Source organism: Pristiophorus japonicus, chromosome 6, assembly GCF_044704955.1.
Source record: "Pristiophorus japonicus isolate sPriJap1 chromosome 6, sPriJap1.hap1, whole genome shotgun sequence".
NCBI classification, from domain to species: domain Eukaryota; kingdom Metazoa; phylum Chordata; class Chondrichthyes; family Pristiophoridae; genus Pristiophorus; species Pristiophorus japonicus.
This window is the reverse complement of record NC_091982.1, coordinates 17,894,437-17,912,939: the sequence shown is the minus strand read 5'-3', so window position 1 is coordinate 17,912,939 and position 18,503 is coordinate 17,894,437. Positions and strand designations below refer to the sequence as shown.

Sequence of the window (18,503 nt, the reverse complement as noted above, 5' to 3'; positions counted from 1 at the left end):
CTGAAATTTAAGATTCTGAAAGTAATTGACAGTTGACTAAAGCAAATTGTTCACCCTGGCAAAGGGCTCAAATTACCAGGAGAAGTGAGTTTTAAAAATTGGAAAGTTAGGGGTGTAAAGGGAAGTGGGACTTCTACATCCAGAGGCCAATAGTTGTGGAATGTTAACGAGGAAGGGTATTGAAATATACAGTAATAATGGGTTCAAGAAACAACAGAAGGGATTGAGCGCATGGGAGATGGGAATAGATGTTGATCTATCAAAGAGGGTGAAGTTTGTTGGACCAAATCTCTGTTCCTCAAGATTATTGGGTTCTAGTGGAATCTCTGTTCAGGTTAAGAAACAAACCATGCCTGTGATGTCCAAATGTTTAGAACAAAATATACTTTGCAAACAGATTGCAGCAAGAAAATGCGGTCATTAGTAAAAAAATAAAATTATTTCAAATTGGTTTTAACTTGTCATCTCTTCTCTCTTTATGTTCCTCCTAAGGGGACACTTGGGGCCCCTGCCTACAGATTTCTACCAACCGTTCAAGTTTGCTTCAGCCAAAGCAGCTTCCCTGGTTCAAATATTGAAGGTTGATCCTTCAGTTGCTGGAATGTACTTTGCTGCCATGTACTCTATTTGATTCATTTTTTTTAATGTGATCAGTTGTGTTTGAAAGTGTTCTCCTAATTTAATTCAGGTCCTACTTATGGATTGTCTCCTGTAATGAGGGCTTTAGCCAGAGCTAAGAAGGCTAATGCTAAGAGTATGGACAACCTAAGCTCTACTATAGAAAGTAAGTATTGGCATTATCTGTAAATGTAACTTTTCACTTGGCATTTTTAAGTTTCAATAGAGTAATTAATATTTTATAAACAGCAAAATGGTGACATATTCCTGTTGCAGAAACAAAAAGAACTCACATTTATATAACAGTGTTCAGATCCTCTGGATGTCCCAAAGCATTTCACAGCCAATAAATTAATTTTGACATGTAGTCACTGTTATGGAGACACATGCTGCAATGAATTTACATACTGTAAGATCCCACGAACAGCAATGAGATGAAAGACCAGTTGATCTGTTTTGGTAATGTTGGTTGCAGTATTAATGTTACCCAAGACACAGGAGAACTCTGTTGCTCATTTTTTGAATAATGGAATTGGATCTTTTATGTCCACTTGACCAGGAAAATGGGGATATGATCGAAGTCTCATCTGAAAGAATGTCCCTCCAACAATACAGCACTCCCTTAGTATTGCACTGAAGTATGCAGCATGTGCAAGTTGGCTGCTGTGTTTCACTCCATGATTAGCAGTTAAAAAGAACTCTCAATGTATTGCCTGGTAGAATATTGTATTGATGCATTTACAACTTAATGGAAAATATAGCTGGTCAGGGTTGTGTGCTCAAGGCCACTAAGTGCGAAGAAACTTGGCGGTTATAGTGCATGATTCAGCAAACAATAATGGGGTGTTAGGATCTATTGCTAGGATAGTTAAGTATAAAACAAGAAGTACTATCCTCTCCTTGTGCAAAGCCTTGGACAGGCTACATCTCGAATTCTGTGTCCAGTTTTCAGTCCCTCATGTACTGGGGGGAGGGGATGGTTATGTAGAGACTCTGAAAAAGGTTCTGTTATGTATGCAATAAAGGTTCAAACTGAGTACTGTTTAACTAAGCAAGGTACAACCTTACTTCTGCTTTATTTCTGTCCAAAGTGCCTGACTCACAAAATGGCTGGCCTTTTATATCAGAGCAGCACCATGTGCGTGCTGCTCAGTGGCCTCCAACAATGACACCATCTGGTGGCTACAAACAGCATGTACATACATGACAGGTTCAGAAGAGGGCAACTTGATTGATATCTTGTTTAAAGTCCCCTTGGTTATCAAGATCGGTTTAGAGAGCTGGAACTTTTTTATTTTGGAAAAGTACAGATTTGCATTGAGGCCTTTTTTAAAATAATGAAGCGATTAGATTCTGTGCACTTGGTTAGGCTGTTTGAAATATGGGCAAGGGAGGACTGGAGACATAAATAAAAGTTATGAAAGCATAGAACTAGATTCTAGGAGTTGTTGACCTCTCAGATAAGTTGTCAACATGCGCAGCAAGGGCAGATTTTCTGCAAGTGTTCAAGAGGGAGCAGGACGAGTTCTTGTAAGAACTAAGCGTCTTGAATTAGAATGTAGGTGTCAATGGGGCTGGTGACACCAGTCACTCTGATAACATGAAACTAAGTTGACTGTTTATTTGTTCAGAGAGGAATTTCACTGAGATTTTCAAAATTAGCTTAAGGTTCTACTCTGGTTTTTCACCTTTCCTGGGAGATTGTGTGTGTGTGTTTGGTGGGGGTGGGGGGGGGGGAGGGGGCAGAAAGAGAGAGGGCAGATAATAGTGTGCACAAGGTGCACTATGCTGGGATCAAATAGGATCAATCGACCAGGTAGCCTTTTCCTGCCCTCTTCTGTATGCTTACATTTTTCTTTCTTTCTATAAGATATAATTGGAGCATCAGCTATCTGTTTGACTGGACATGTGGCTTAATATAACTGAATTTTTATGTATAAATTTTCTGATTCTATTTCTTCAACATTACACATACGGAAAATAATTTCTGCAGTAGTTATGCCATCAATGAATTCTGCCCACCTTTGAAAGATGCAAAGTGTGAGAAAGAGTTAAATAACTAAGCTTAATGACTGTTGAGATGGATGGATTTCTACCCAGCTGACTAACACACAGCTGTGGAATGAAATTACTCCTGTCAATTTACTGTTGTCAAAACAGTCAGCTTGCATACAAAGAGGAGTACTCTGGTATGTTTGGTAAAAGTATTAATAGCAGTTGTGCCCCTCAACAACTGTTCTGACGAAAGGTCATTGACCTGAAACGTTAACTCTGTTTCTCTCTCCACAGCTGCTGCTTGAACTGCTGAGTATTTCCAGCATTTTCTGTTTTTATTTCAGATTTCCAGCAACTGCAGTATCTTGCTTATGGTTTTTTAAAGTTTGTTTGAAGTCTTACTGATATTAGGAATGTTAGTTACTGTGGAAAAATTGGATGAAAATTTCTCTGAAATCATTGAGTGATTTGATTGATTCATCAACAGCGATGGCAAAATGTTTACATAAGGACTTATCATTCTAAAATATTGACCTATTTAGACAGGGTTCTAAACATTTACATAGGCAAGTTCCATAGTAAATGTTGGTATAAACAATATTATAGGAAGTAACGCTTGTAGATGGGCAGTGCATGCCATGCGCAAACGTTTTAATGTACAAGTTCTTCTTAATCTGCTGACTTCCATGCTTCATGGGTAGATGGAGGCTGGAATCTGTTGGCTCTCCTAGTCCAGTTTGTGAATGTGTTCATCATTTTAGTAACAACCAGAATTTATGTCCTATTTACAGGAGAAACCATCACTTCTTCAGTGAATGTGAATGAAACAAAAAGAGATGGTGAGAGATTCATTATGAAAACGTTAATCTGCAGCAAAGTTCTATTTTCAAGTCTTTATCCAAAATTTGACCAAATTGATAAACCTGTATAATTTCTGAATCTATTGAATTCTGTGCTTTTCTGCAATGGGGTTCTTTCAGCTGTGTGTGGAAGTGATGTCTGAGGTGCACAGCATTTCCTCCCGCTTCAGGGCATCAGTGTAAATAAAACATAGAAGCTATTTCATTTCTTTAAACAAGTAACAGGACCAAATGAATTAATTTCACCTTTCTTGAAGATGGTCACGGTTACGGCATCTCTGAAATCCCCTGGCATGCTCACCTCCTTCCAGATGAGAGGTCATGGATTCGTGCCAAGAGTACTTCTCCGCCATGTTTTAGTACTTTGGCAGGGATTCCATCTGTTCCTGAGGCCTTGTTGTTTTTCAGCTGTCAGACAGCCTTTTCAACCTCGCGCTGGGCTGGTATTGTGCCGAGATGGTGGTGGGTAGCATGCTGTGGGATGGAGTCGAGGACACTCGCATCAAAGACAGAGTCTTGGTTAAGGAGATCTTCGAACTGCTCCTTCCAGCGGGTGCTGACTGCCTCTCTGTTCTTGATGAGCACCTCTCCGTTCTTAGCCCTCAGTGGGATAGGACCTTGAGTGCTTGGGCCGTAGGTAATCTTGACTGCGCTAAAAACTCCACGCACGTCATGATTGCTGGATCTCCTGCGCTCTTTCCACTCACCATCTGTTCTTTTGGTCACGAGTTTTTTGTTGGACCTCGGCCTTCAGTTGTCTGTAGATCTATTTTCTTTCTTTCGTGTCGTGATGATTCTAATTCAAGAAAGCCTTGCGTTTACAGTTTATTAGCTCCTGGATCTCCTGGTCGTTCTCATCGAACCAGTCTTGATGTTTTCTGGTAGAGTAACCAAGAGTCTCTTCACAGGTGCTAGGTATGGTGGACTTGAGGGTAGACCAGGCAGTTTGCGGCTCCGGTTCATTGGGAGTCGTCAGGTTGGTTGTGAGGCGTTGACTGAATGGGACTTTCTTTGCAGGGTCTTTAAATGCTTCAGCGTTGATTTTTCTGCAGCAGTGTTTCTGTTGTCATTGGCATTTTGAGGCTACGTTGATGGAAATAACAGAGCAAGGAAATAACCAGATCAATGTTTGACAATGTTAATTATATTACAGTCTTTATTATGTGAGGCTTTATTTTTTTCTAGTGTACTATCCCATATCCCTTGATTCACTTAATATCCAAAAATCTATCGCTCTCTTGAATATACTCAAAGACTGAGCCTCCATTGCCCTCTGGGGTAGAGAATTCCAAAAATTCAGCACCCTCTGAGTGAAGAAATTTCTCTTCATCTCAGTTTTAAATGGCTGACCCCTTATTCTGAGTTTGTGACCCTGATTCTGGACTCCTCAGCTAGAGGAAACATCCTCCCTGCATCTACCCTGTCAAGCCCTGTAAGAATGTTCTATATTTCAGTGAGATCACCTCTCATTCTTCTAAACTCTAGAGAATATAGTCTATTCAATCTCTCCTCATAGGACAATTCCTCTCCACCCCCTCCCCCCCATCCCAGGAATCAGGCTGGTGAACCTTCATTGCACTCCCTCAATGACAAGTATATCCTTCCTTAGGTAAGGAGACCAAAACTGTACACAATACACCAAGTGTGGTCTCACCAGGGCCCTATATAATTGCAGTATGACGTCTTTACTCTTGTACTCAAATCCTCTTGTAATAACCTCCACTGATGAAGCTACTTCCAAAACCCTCTTCTATGCCAAAAACTGCTTTTCCTCTCAACCATTTGCTTCCTTAATTGTTTGTTGTACCTGCATGCTAACTTTCAGTGATTCATGAATTGCAGTAGTAGTTCTTGTGTACAGTGCATCACTGCAGCTAAATGTTCCTTACTTGATGTCCAAAGTGGTTTCCATATTTTTATGCCAACATCGGTTTTTTCAGCTGATGACAAGCCACCTGTAATAAACATTCCAGCTTTGGAGCATGCAAGGATGAAGAAGCTGAGCAAGTCCGTTCCTTTGCTGGCCTCTGAGGTAATGGAACATAATCGTGAGTAGGAATTGTGCATTGAAGTAAGAGCTGGTTGCATAAACTAGATGAATGGAATTAATTCAAAAAAAGATGTTGAGCTGCTGAGTAGTAATGGGAGTAAATTTTGGCAATTTAAGAAAAATCTACCAATTACAATCCTTGTGTTAGTTAACTAGATATATTTATGTGAATTCATCCAATGACTGTAAGATAATGCTCTCATAAGCAAAGTCTCACTTATTCAAAGGTAAAGTATTTATAAATCAAGCAAAACCGATTTAGGGAGATGAGGCCTATTGAGCATACAGCTCTCGAGCTCAACTGTCCTGGGTGAAATCCAAATACCTGTTAAAATTCACCGATATATATACCTTTCTTTACTACAAATCGCTAATTTAAATGTGCCTATAAGATATGAATCTACTACTGTAATCTACAAGATATATACATGAGCAGTGGGAAACGTTGCACTATTGATTGACATGGGTGAAGATGACTTCATCTCACAATGCTATTTCCTATAGTTTCCCATACCTCTTATTCGAAGTCACCAGACCAACTTCATCACACTGAAGCATGTACGGGTTCCTTCACAGTCCAGGGGTGTGGTAAGCATGCCTTGTCTTGGGAGGCCAGTTGTAGCATTCCAGTGGAAAAGGCAAATACATGAAATTCTGTCATGCAACCTCTCCTGTTCTTTAAAATACATATTAACCATTTTTCTGTCTATGTCACCTAACACTTACCCTACAATAATTGTTGATGGTTAAAATTTACTGTATGCAAGCTCCATTGATGAAGCTACTTCCAAAACCTTCGTCCATGCCAAAAACTGCTTTTCCTCTCAACAACCACCTTTAAAGACTTCAGCCTGTCTGTCCAAGGCTTGAATATTGCTCCCATTGCTGGGACAGTTTTTCTAATGCCTGTCTCTCCATTCCAGAAAATATTCTACATATGAGACACCTAAATTCAGATTTCCATTGGTCTACTCAGGTGGATATTAAAGATCCTGTGGCATTATTTGAGCAGGAGGTTCCACTGATGTGCAGGCTAATATTCAACCCTTCACCAAACTACCAAGAAATAATTGGATGGTCATTCATCCCAATCTATTTGTGGGGTATTGCTGGTGCAGAATGATTGCTGCATTTCTTTACATAGCAAAACAATGGCAATTCCAAAACAATTCATTGTGTGAAGTATTTTGATTCGCAAACTTTGAGCTGCTTTTATACTATGAAAGAAAAACTTGCATTTCATTGCGCCTTTCACCACCACCAGACGTCTTAAAGCATTTTACAGCCAGTTAAGTACTTTTTTGAAGTGTAGTCACTGTTGTAATGTGGGAAACGCGGCAATCAATATGCGCACAGCAAGCTGCCACAGACAGCAATGTGATAATGACCAAATAATCTGTTTTAGTGATGTTGGTTGAGGGATAAATGTTGGCCAGGACACCAGGGAGAACTCCCCTGTTCTTCTTCAAAATAGTGCCCTGGGATCTTTTACATCCACCAGAGAGAGCAGATGGGGCCTCATTTTAACGTCTCATCCAAAAGATGACATCTCTGACAGTGCAGCACTCCCTCAGTACTGCACTGGAGTGTCAGCCTAGATTTATGTACTCAAGCACCTGGAGTGGGACTTGAACCCAAAATCTTCTGACTCGGAGGCGAGGGTGTTACCCACTGAGCCACAGCTGACACTATGGAGAGACCTATGCTAGCACAGTTAGTTTCTAATGCAAGCCGCATGCAGTTGGCCATAAAGATAAACCTCCAGAAAGTCTGTATTTTCCCCCCACTTAGTGAATCCATATTACCTTCAAGCTGACCAAACCACTGCATTGGGAGTCGGTGATGCCAGCATAGGTCTCCTATGCTGTAAAAGGAGCAACAAGAATTTTAGAAATTCTTTAAATAACTTGGTGAAGAAAAGGAAACGACAAACAGGAGTGTTAAATTATTTTGCCCCTGAATTATGATTGAGAGTCTTGTTGATTTTATGTGATTCTAAGCTGAAAGATATTGAACTGCTTTATTCGACTGGTCTTGTTTTGTCAGAGTGAATCTGATTCTGCTTCGGAGGTCAGCTTCAACGTTGGATGGCATAGGAAGACTCCTAGTGATGCCAGCCACTCCTCAGATATGGCATCTGTGTCTTCGGTATGAATTTATCTATAAGTACCATGCAAAATCTTGGCCTATTCCATATAATTACTCCAGCACATGTTTTGCATGCACTGTTATACAACAAAGATTCAAATCCCTCTGGCACCCTGGGTGTTCTGCCGAGTGATACCTGTACTGCTAACTGTATTGGCTGTGCTCCCCAGTGGTAGAACCAGTCAGCAGCCAACTGCTCAGTAGTTCAGTAAAACCTGGCGTTCAGTTGCTGCAAATGGCTGAAAAACAGTTGTTTGAACACACACACACATGTTTGAACCACAGGGCTCAACCTGCCTCTGTCTGAGGTACTCTCAAATGGGCATTTGCTTTGTGGTTGTCTCATTTTTCCCAGGGTGGAAATATAAACAAACCCATCTATAAATTCCAACCTGTGGAGTGTAGTTGGAGACAAGAGAAAGCATGTGTAGAGGGAAGGAGATAGGATCTTTGTGGATAAGAATTTTGGAGCCCCATGCAGAGCAGGAGCTGGAAAGCTTCCTGGCTTTGTGTAGCTGGTGAAATGATGCCATGTCTGACCAGAGCCAGCTGCGAGTGAATTTTAAACCTTGAAAGTAAGAAACCTCCCTGCCCTGATAAAGGTGGAGTAGCCCGGGTGAAGTATTTCCCACTATAGGCCACTAGTTAACTTTTGGAGGGATTTATGTCGCCATTCTTCCATTTTTCTGTAACTCTTCATGTGAACATTGAGCACCTCATAATTGTAATAAGTAGTATATAGTTTCCTATAGTTTTAATTATTAACCAGTCAAGCCTCTGTTATGTATTCAAGCACTCAGTGTTAAACTGGTCCGTGGACTGCTAGGCATACATGCCAAACATCAGTGTCTCTTGTTGACAGTCAGTGTTTTGGGGGCACAGACAGCATGTTCAACATTTCTTGAATGAGTGCAAACAGCCACCTACAACCCACCATCCAGCTTCTCCTGAGTCCAGTCGCTAATGCACCAGATGGAGCCCGTTCTTCCTCTTCACGTGTGTCCTGCACGGATGACCTGGAATACCGCTCCTGTATATTGGAGACAAGGAGTGGGGGCTGTCTTGAATTTCTGCAACGATTCTCTCAATTATATTTTAATGCAAATGTTCAAAATATTTCACCAGAGCTTGTCACCTGGAAGTGCCTCTCTTACATCGCCCCCCCCACCCCCCCAAGAAATGCACCACCCATTTTGTGCATTTAAAGCTTGGCTTTCCCCTTTTAGGCTTTCATGTGCTTATTATTTTTCTTGCAGTACAAGTGAGAGAATGTTGTGTGTACCTACTGCTTAAGGTATAACTACTTGTTCTTGGGTGTCAGCCCTGCTCTTGAGTTATCAGCTTTTTGTGGGCAGTGTCAATATTTGCTTGTTTTCTAAGTTGGCCTGTATAGCTCTGTAATGGTAAAGAAATTGGAACATGCATGCTAAGTTTTTTTTTGTAGTAATAAGAACATAAGAAATAGGAGCAGGAGTAGGCCATTTGGCCCCTCGAGCCTGCTCCGCTATTTAATAAGATCATGGCTGATCTGATCATGGACTCAGCTCCACTTCCCTGCCGTCTCCCCATAACCCTTTATTCCCTTATCACTCAAATATCTGTCTATCACCGCCTTAAATATATTCAATGACCCAGCCTCCACAGCTCTCTGCGGCAGAGAATTCCATAGATTTACAACCCTCTGAGGGAAGAAATTCCTCCTCATCTCAGTTTTAAATGGGCAGGCCCTTATTCTGAAACTATGTTCCCTAGTTTTAGTTTCCCTTATGAGTGGAAATATCCTCTCTGTATCCACCTTGTCGAGCCCCCTCATTATCTTTTATGTTTCGATAAGATCACCTCTCATTCTTCTGAACGCCAATGAGTACAGGCCCAATCTACTCAATCTATCTTCATATGTCAACCCCCTCATCTCCGGAATCAACCTCGTGAACCTTCCGTGAACAGTCTCCAATGCAAGTATATCCTTCCTTAAATACGCAGACAAAACTGTACGCAGTACTCTAGGTGTGGCCTCACCAATACCCTGTAATCTCAAAACATTAGCTATATCTTTTTTTTTTGGTAAAACACAGCTAGATAATTGGTTAAAGATTCTGTTAGACACTAAAGAGTATTATTGATGATTCTAGCTAATATTTTACTTAAGTCTGAGTTGTGCTTCCTGATTGTAGATTGTTGGAGGAAGAGTTTAACAGTTTCATGGCATAACTATACTTGGATACTGAAATTAGTGTTTCCTCTTCCCTTTGTACAAATTCCATGTAACTATGATGAATATAACCACCTCTTGTACCCTGTGCAGATACATCTGCCAATGTGAATGGCAGTATGATGGGTTCAATAGAAATAACTGTACATCAATGCCACTTTCAGGTGAGCGGAAGCATCATGAGTGTCTACAGTGGTGATTTCGGCAGCATTGATGCCCAGGGGTCAGTTCAGTTTGCTTTGGATTACAACGAGAAGACTAAGGAGTTCCAGATTTATGTGAGTCAGTGTAAGGATCTGGCAATAGTGGATGACAGGAAGGGTCGAACTGATGCGTAAGTAGACTTCAATTTTAAGAGTTTTTTGTTTTCAGAAAGCAACATTTTTCCTACTATTTCTTTTTCTTTTCCTCTGCACTCCCCATCTGGTTTTACTCACCTCCCCCCCACCCCCCGCCCCCATTCACCACACCGGGACAAAAATAATCTGCCCTAGGGTGACCAGTCCTCATCATTTTTTCAATATTTTTAAACCCATCCCCACCACATTTTCTGGAGAAATGCCATATTTTTTTTTCTCTTGCTTCTGCTTTTTAACCCTTCGCTTGCACCCTCCTGCGTCCCCTCCCCCCAAGACCATGTTGATGATACTGTTCAAGTCAGCTGCTTGTCATGAGGAGTGAGGAACACATCCCGTGACATTTCACTGCTCTGCAGCACCATCTCCCTTACCCCCCACTCCCCCATTGAAGGCAGTGATAAGTTAACAATTCTGGTGCCTGTTACCTTTGGAAGCTACAGCAACTTGCATTGATATAGTGTCTTTAAAGTAAAATACATTACCTGAGTGCCTACTTTTCATGTGTAATGCTAGGGAGTCCTGGGGTATTCGACTTTGAAGAACCTAATCTTATTCTTGCTTGAAATGCAAGAATCACTGACTAGTAATCAGCAGTGGGAGTCCCCTGATGACTTTATTCACCCTTTTACCCCCTCCCTCGCACAGGAGTGTTCATTACTGCCACCTAGCTTAGACCACTTTACTTGGCAAAGAATTAGATTAAATCTTCCTAGTCTTGTATGGGTCATTTGTGCTATCAAATACCACTGGGAAAGAAGGGGCAAGAAAGAAGGTGATAACATTCTGACCAGGGTTTAAAATGCTATGCTGTATTATAGATCAAACTGAAGCATATTGTTTTGGGTAATTACAGGTATGTTAAGACCTACTTGCTTCCAGACAAGGCACGCATGGGCAAGAGGAAGACCTCTGTCAAAAGGAGAAACACTAATCCACTCTACAATGAAATATTGAAGGTATGATGATGGCATTTGCATCCCTTTGCACTAATTCGCTGCATTGTCAGAGATGCCGTCTTACAGATAAAATGTTAAACTAAGCCTGCCTGTTTAGGTGAGCATTGAAGATCCCCAGGATCAGATCCTCGGGATCCATTTGAAGAGCAGAGATATTCTTCACTTTGCCAACACCAGAAAAAATGGATCCATTGATCTCCTTTACTGTTTGCAAATTGGACCCAATGTTTGCCCGCAGAACATGACATCACTTCAAGAGTAGTTCATTTGGATGTGAAGTGTGCTCTCTCTTTTTTAGTCTCCCTCTGTCTCACTTCTTGCTCACCTGCTCTATCTTTCCCTCACTTTTCTTTTCTCACTGGTCCATTTCCACCGCCCACGCATCCCCACCACCCCCCCCCATTTTAAAAATTGCCAGCTACCTCGTCCTTACCCTTACAGATAGCTGACATTTTATCAAGTCTTTTGATATCACAATGTTTTTGCCAATAAATCTTAAAAGAACCATTAGTTCCTCGATTTCCTGACGTGTGTGTGTGTGTGTGTAATATTGCTTTCATATTTGTATTCTACTGAATTTTGACAAGATGGTGAATAAGCCACTTTCTACCATCTTTATCCATATGTACTGATTTTAGAACAAGAATGCTACATTGAGCTCTGGTCCGGAAGTTGCAACTCAACCCAAGGTTTACATTTGCAGCTTTGCAAATTTTATACCGATCATTCACTGCCTGGTTTAAAATTCTTATCTTTGTGACTTTCACCATGATGTAACTTGTATGTATTTTTTTTTAAGTACTGTAGTTGATACATTTGTTGTCACACATGGAATTCATTGGAGAAAAATATCCAAACCTGTGACTACCTTGTGTAATTTTTATTGAGCAAGTGGCTTCTTATCTTGGATCCTGGAAAGTTACCAGCACACTAACATATAGTCAAAGTCAAAGAGACTGTGGAGGGATGTGATCGGGGCCCTAGGGAGGTGTGAGTCCGGGGCCAGGGGCCCAGGGGCAGCACAGGCCAGTCCACACTGCAATATGTGTGCACACTAGGCCCGTGCAACAGAGCAGGTCTCCAGTCGTCTTGGGTAATCCTTGCCACTGGACCAAGACCTACGTCTGTCAAGCCCGTGTGGTGGCTGGTGTGCAACGGTCACCACAAGTAAAAAAAAATCCACGCACAGGCACCTTCCACCCTTGAGGATGTAATTCGGGTCCTTCATTGAAACACCTGTGAACTCATCTTTTTTTGGCGTGGAGTCATCCTCGTTTCGAGGGACCGCCTATGACTGACTCTTCTAGGACTGATTTTCCATTCTTCTCCACGTTCCCTTTTGTCTGCCTATCTCTGTGTAAACATCCCAACATTCCTTACAGCTTACTCCTCGCTCTAGGGGATAGTGGAATTGTAGGCTTTCTGTAGGTATGTACTACTTGGAATGCTGGGCATTGAAGTCTGTGGGGTATAGATTAGCCTTGGGCAGTAGCACAAACAGGTGATAGCGACTCGGGAGCTCCATTTACACTCCTCTTTTCTGGTGTAGTCAATCGAAAAGAAACTCAGACTGAGTGCAAACTGGGCTGCTGATTCACGACCACGCAAGACCAGTTTTTACCCCGATAAGTTTAACTTACAATACACTAGACACCTACCAAGTCTCACTAACCTTGATTTAAAAATGTGATATATCTGATGTATCCCTTTTTTTAAACGGCACATCCATCTGTTTGTGGTTTAGCAATCTCGCTCTTTTTGATCCTTTTGTGGAGGCTGACTGCCTTAAATACACACTTGATCAGAAGCTAAATTTTTGTGCCTTCAGCCAAGGTTTACCTTGCAAGCATATATAGCTCTTTGGAAAGGTCTTGAAAGACTGTTTCTGAGTCTTTGGGTCACTGATGGGCCACCTGAGTACATTCTTTCACAGCTGACTTACCTGCCTAGGAGCCTCCTGGATGACCTGTCAATATGCAGGGCTGGGGAATGGAATACCTTTTGCGTCGAGCATTTCTAGGTCGAGTGCAGCACATGTTAAATGCATTGCTATGTCGAGCACATTCGGATACACTTACTGATCTCAAAGGCTGCTTGTTACGAAGGGTGATGGAAATTATACTGCAAATAGCCAGATGCTGTTATGGAAAGATAATAGAGTTTGTAGGATGAGATCAAATGGGTTGCAGGATTACTTAATAAGATGGTGACAGAGGTCTCGTATTAGTTAGATGGAGTAAAGCTTCATCTAAATTGCCCTCCTGTCAATAAATTTCAACACCCAACCTCAAATTGCTTCACACTACATTGGTGTGACCATTCCATTTCTCTCACCAGCAACTCAATACATCCTCCGGATCAGATTTCCAATTGTGCGCAAAATATACCAAATTAGACAATTTTATGCATTCCTGTGTCTGATTTCACTTACCAGTCTTGCAGCTGACTGCGGAAGAAGACGTTTATCCCAGCGATCAGAGCTAGAATTGTATCTCAATGGCAAAGGTGAAAGCGTTTTTTTAAAAAAATAAAGAAAAAGCCTTGCATTTATATAGTGCATTTCACATCTTTAGGATGTCCCAAAGCATTTCATAGTGAATTGTTTTTGAAATGTAGTCTCTGTTTGTAGACCTACATGGCAGTGAATTTGTGCACAACAAGGTTCTATAAACAGCAATGGAATTAATAACCAGTTAATTTGGTTTCTGGTGGTATTGATTGAGGGATGCATATTGGCCAAGATACTGAGGAAAGATTAGTGCTTTTATTCACTACAACAATCTACTAGGCAAATAATTTGATTTTACACAACTATCTCTATTCAGGTCATTACTTTTTTTCCCCCACAGTATAAAATTGAGAAGAGTGTTCTCCTAATCCAAAAACTCAATCTGTCTGTCTGGCACAATGACACACTGGGCCGGAATAGTTTTCTGGGAGAGGTGGATGTGGACTTGGCCAGCTGGAACTGGAGTAATCGAGAACTCAACTGGTATCTTCTAAAATCGAGGGTAAGTAACTTATTAAATGTTGTAACCCTGACTCTAATCCTATTGCCTTTCTCCACTGCAGTCTTTTAGAAAAATGGTTCTTTGGGATCACAAGTAACAATGATGAGGGTGTTCAATTCCTATGATCAATTACAGAGATATTGTAAAAGCCACATTACAAAATCTACCACATTGAAAATCAGGATTTTCATTGCGTAGCATGCCCCCCTCCCCCACCCGCCCTTCCTGTGTGATACCGCGCAGGTATAATACAGGACACCTTTTCTTCTCACCCCTTCAGCTCCAACCTTGGGTCAATTTTGTCTTTTGTTAATTACCTTTTTAGTGACATTACCATTTTAGAAAATTCTGTTTCCCTGAAGTTATCAAAATCATCCAAAAGTGGCTTTCAGCTATTCCATTCACTTTGATGGCTTTCTTCATAGCACAGCTTAGGAGTGAAAGAAGGGAGAGTCCTAAGGACTATACCAAGCTCTACCTCAACACCACTTCTCTCAACCCCTCCCCTGCCTCAGTACATCCGCTACTGAAACCCTCATCCATGACTTTGTTCCCTCGAGACTTGTCTATTCCAACGCACTCCTTGCTGGCCTCCCACATTCTACCCTACGTAAACTTGAGGTCATCCAAAACTCAGCTGCCCATGGCCTAAATCTCATCGTCTTGTTTAGCCATCACCACTGTTCTCGCTGACCTAAATTGGCTCCCGGTTAAGCAATGCCTTGATTTCAAAATTCTCATCCTTGTTTTCAAATCCCTCCATGGCCTCGCCCAACCCCTATCTCTGTAATCTCCTCCAGCCCCACAACCTCCCAAGATGTCTGCGCTCCTCTAATGCTACCCTATTGAGCATCCCTGATTATAATCGCTCAACAATTGGTGGCTGTGCCTTCTGTTGTCTAGGCCCAAGGCTCTGGAATTCCCTCCCTAAACCTCTCCACCTCTCTAGCTCTCAAAACCTAACTCTTTGACCAAGCTTTTGGTCATCTGCCCTAATTTCTTCTTATGTCACTCAGTGTCAAATTTATGTCTTATAATACTCCTGTGAAATGTCTTGGGGTGTTTTACTACGTTAAAGGCGCTGTATAAATACAAGTTGTTGTTGTTTGAGTGAAATTTGGGATTGTAAGGATAAATGCAAATGGAGATAATCAATTATTGTTGCTGAACTGCAGAAATCAATGCAATATCAGGCCAAGAAAGGCAACTGGCCAAGGATGTGTATGATGTAAGGATAGATAATGTGGAGCTTTTCTTGATTTACCTTTTGGGGGAGAAATTTTTTGTGATCCTTCAGGAGATTGTGTGTTGGATTGGAGTCTATGATGGAATAGATTATGCATTTTCTGTGGGAAGAACGGTCTAGATGATGTAAATTTCTTTTTTTGTTCATTGGCAAGATTTTGCTGTCAAAATAACGGTGAGAAGATAAGAACATAAGAACATAAGAATTAGGAACAGGAGTAGGCCATCTAGCCCCTCGAGCCTGCTCGGCCATTCAACAAGATCATGGCTGATCTGGCCGTGGACTCAGCTCCACTTACCCGCCCGCTCCCCATAACCCTTAATTCCCTTATTGGTTAAAAATCTATCTATCTGTGATTTGAATACATTCAATGAGCTAGCCTCAACTGCTTCCTTGGGCAGAGAATTCCACAGATTCACAACCCTCTGGGAGAAAAAATTCCTTCTCAACTCGGTTTTAAATTGGCTCCCCCGCATTTTGAGGCTTTGCCCCCTAGTTCTAGCCTCCCCGACCAGTGGAAACAACCTCTCTGCCTCTATCTTGTCTATTCCTTTCATGATTTTAAATGTTTCTACAAGATCACCCCTCATCCTTCTGAACTCCAATGAGTAAAGACCCAGTCTACTCAATCTATCATCATAAGGTAACCCCCTCATCTCCGGAATCAGCCTCGTGAATCGTCTCTGTATCCCCTCCAAAGCTAGTATATCTTTCCTTAAGTAAGGTGACCAAAACTGCACGCAGTACTCCAGGTGCGGCCTCACCAATACCCTGTACAGTTGCAGCAGGACCTCTCTGCTTTTGTACTCCATCCCTCTCGCAATGAGGCTAATGGCACTCACTGTTATGCGCAAATGGTACAACAATTTCAGTTGAGGGGCAGATACGCGGTTAAACACAGATATCCAAAAGTTGTTGTCCAAGTTGCGTCACTGTTAGCTTCAAACAGCTTCTCACTGCCTGACTCACCATTGACGTGCATTGAATGGGGTGAAGTTGCTGTATGTGTGTGGTAGATGAAAACTAAACTTGCCACAGAAAATTAAGTCTTGTCCACGCCAATCAAAGTCATCTTCTTCTTAGGCAATCCCTCGGAGCCGAAGATGACTTGCTTCCATACTAAAAATTAGTTCTTGGGTGACTGCTGAGTCTGAGGCAGGACCTACAGGTGGGGCAGACGGTGGTTGGAGGGATGGGTGGGTGGGGTGCTTGGGTTGTTGTGCGCTCCTTCCGCTGTTTGCGCTTGGCCTCCATTTGCTCCTGGCAAAGAGACTCAAGGTGTTCGGCACCTTCCCTGATGCTTCTCCTCCACTTTGAGCGATGTTGAGCCAGGGATTCCCAGGTGTCGGTGGGGATGTTGCACTTTTTCAAGGAGGCTTCGAGGGTGTCCTTGAAGCATTTCCTCAGCCCACCTGGGGCTTGCTTGCCGTGTCGGAACTCCGAGCGGAGCGCTTGTTTTGGGAGTCTTGTATCGGGCATGTGGACGATGTGACCCGTCCATCGGAGCTGATCGAGCGTGGTCAATGTTTCAATGCTGGGGATGTTGGCCTGAGTGAGAATGCTGACGTTGGTGTGTCTATCCTGCCAATGGATTTGCAGGATCTTGCGGAGGCAGCGTTGGCGGTACTTGTCCAATGCTTTGAGGTGCCTGCTGTACATAGTCCATGTCTCTGAAGCATTATAGGAGGGCGGGTATCACTATTGCTCTATAGACCATGAGCTTGGTACTGGGTTTGAGGTCCTGGTCTTCAAACACTCTCTTCCTCAGGCGACCGAAGGTTGCACTGGCGCACTGAGAGTGGTGTTGGACTTCGTCACCGACATCTGCCCATGTTGACAGTAGGCTCCCGAGGTGTGGAAAATGGCCCGCGTTGTCCAAGACCTCGTCGTGGATTTTGATAATCTGGAGGCAGTACTGTGTGGCGGGGGCAGGTTGGTAGAGGACCTTTGCCTTACGGATGTTTAGTGTAAGGCCCATGCTCTCGTACGTTTCGGTGAAGGTGTTGACGATGGTTGGGAGTTCGGCCTCCGAGTGTGCGCAGACGCAAGCATCGTCTGCGTACTGTAATTCAATGATGGAAGATGGGATGACCTTGGATCTGGACTGGAGGTGACGGAGGTTGAACAGTTTCCCGTTTGTTCTGTATAGCTCCACTCCAGCGGGGAGCTTACTGAATGTGAGGTGGAACATTGCAGCAAGGAAGATTGAGAAGAGCGTTGATGCGATGACACAACCTTGCTTGACCCTGGTCTGTACGTGAGTTGGGTCTGTGGTGGATCCATTGGTCAGGATCACGGCCTGCATGTCATCGTGAAGCAGGTGGAGGATGACGACAAACTTTTGAGGGCAGCCGAACTTGAGGAGAATGCTCCATAATTCCTCACGGTTGACAGTGTCAAAGGTCTTTGTCAGGTCAAAGAAGGCCATGTACAGGGGTTGGTGTTGTTCCCTGCCTTTCTATGGGATTTGATGCACGGTGAAGATCATGTCCATTGTGCCCCTTAGTGGGTGGAATCTGCATTGCGACTCTGGGAGGAGCTCTTCAGCTACAGGGAGAAGGCGATTGAGGAGGATTCTTGCGATGACTTTCCCTGTGGCAGATAGCAGGGAAACTCCTCTGTAATTACCGCAATCAGACTTGTCCCCTTTCTTGAAGATGGTCACGATTACGGCGTTTGAGATTCCCTGGTATGCTCTCCTCCTTCCACATAAGAGAAATGAGTTCACGTGTTCGCGCCAATAGTGCTTCTCCGCTATGTTTTAGTGCTTTGGCTGGGATTCCATCTATTCTTGAGGCCTTGTTCTTCAGTTAGTGGATTAGTCGGTGGTCCATCCAGCAGTCGTCAGCTCCTGTCATGGTGCGGGTGATGTGGACGACCTTGCGATCCCTCGCTCGGATGATGACGTAGTCTAGCAGATGCCAGTGCTTGGGGCGAGGGTGTTGCCATGAAGCCTTGTACTTGTCTCTCTGACGGAACAAGGTGTTGGTTATAACTAGACCATGTTCTCAGCATTTCGTCAGGAGAAGAGTACCATTGGAGTTAGTT

General features: G+C 42.8%; 1 protein-coding gene across 4 annotated transcripts in view; it reads left to right on the top strand.

Moving 5' to 3' along the window:
- Positions 1-18,503, top strand: part of LOC139265568 (synaptotagmin-like protein 2) — a 140,596-nt gene that overhangs the window by 97,646 nt on the left and 24,447 nt on the right. For 3 of the 4 annotated variants that reach the window (XM_070882656.1, XM_070882657.1, XM_070882654.1), the window contains 7 exons: positions 689-784; positions 3,405-3,452; positions 5,414-5,505; positions 7,570-7,671; positions 10,048-10,217; positions 11,096-11,198; positions 14,048-14,209. In XM_070882656.1, coding sequence (XP_070738757.1) covers positions 689-784; positions 3,405-3,452; positions 5,414-5,505; positions 7,570-7,671; positions 10,048-10,217; positions 11,096-11,198; positions 14,048-14,209 — 773 coding nt within the window. The remainder of the gene's footprint in view (positions 1-688; positions 785-3,404; positions 3,453-5,413; positions 5,506-7,569; positions 7,672-10,047; positions 10,218-11,095; positions 11,199-14,047; positions 14,210-18,503) is intronic. The other variant, XM_070882655.1, reaches the window with a different exon arrangement.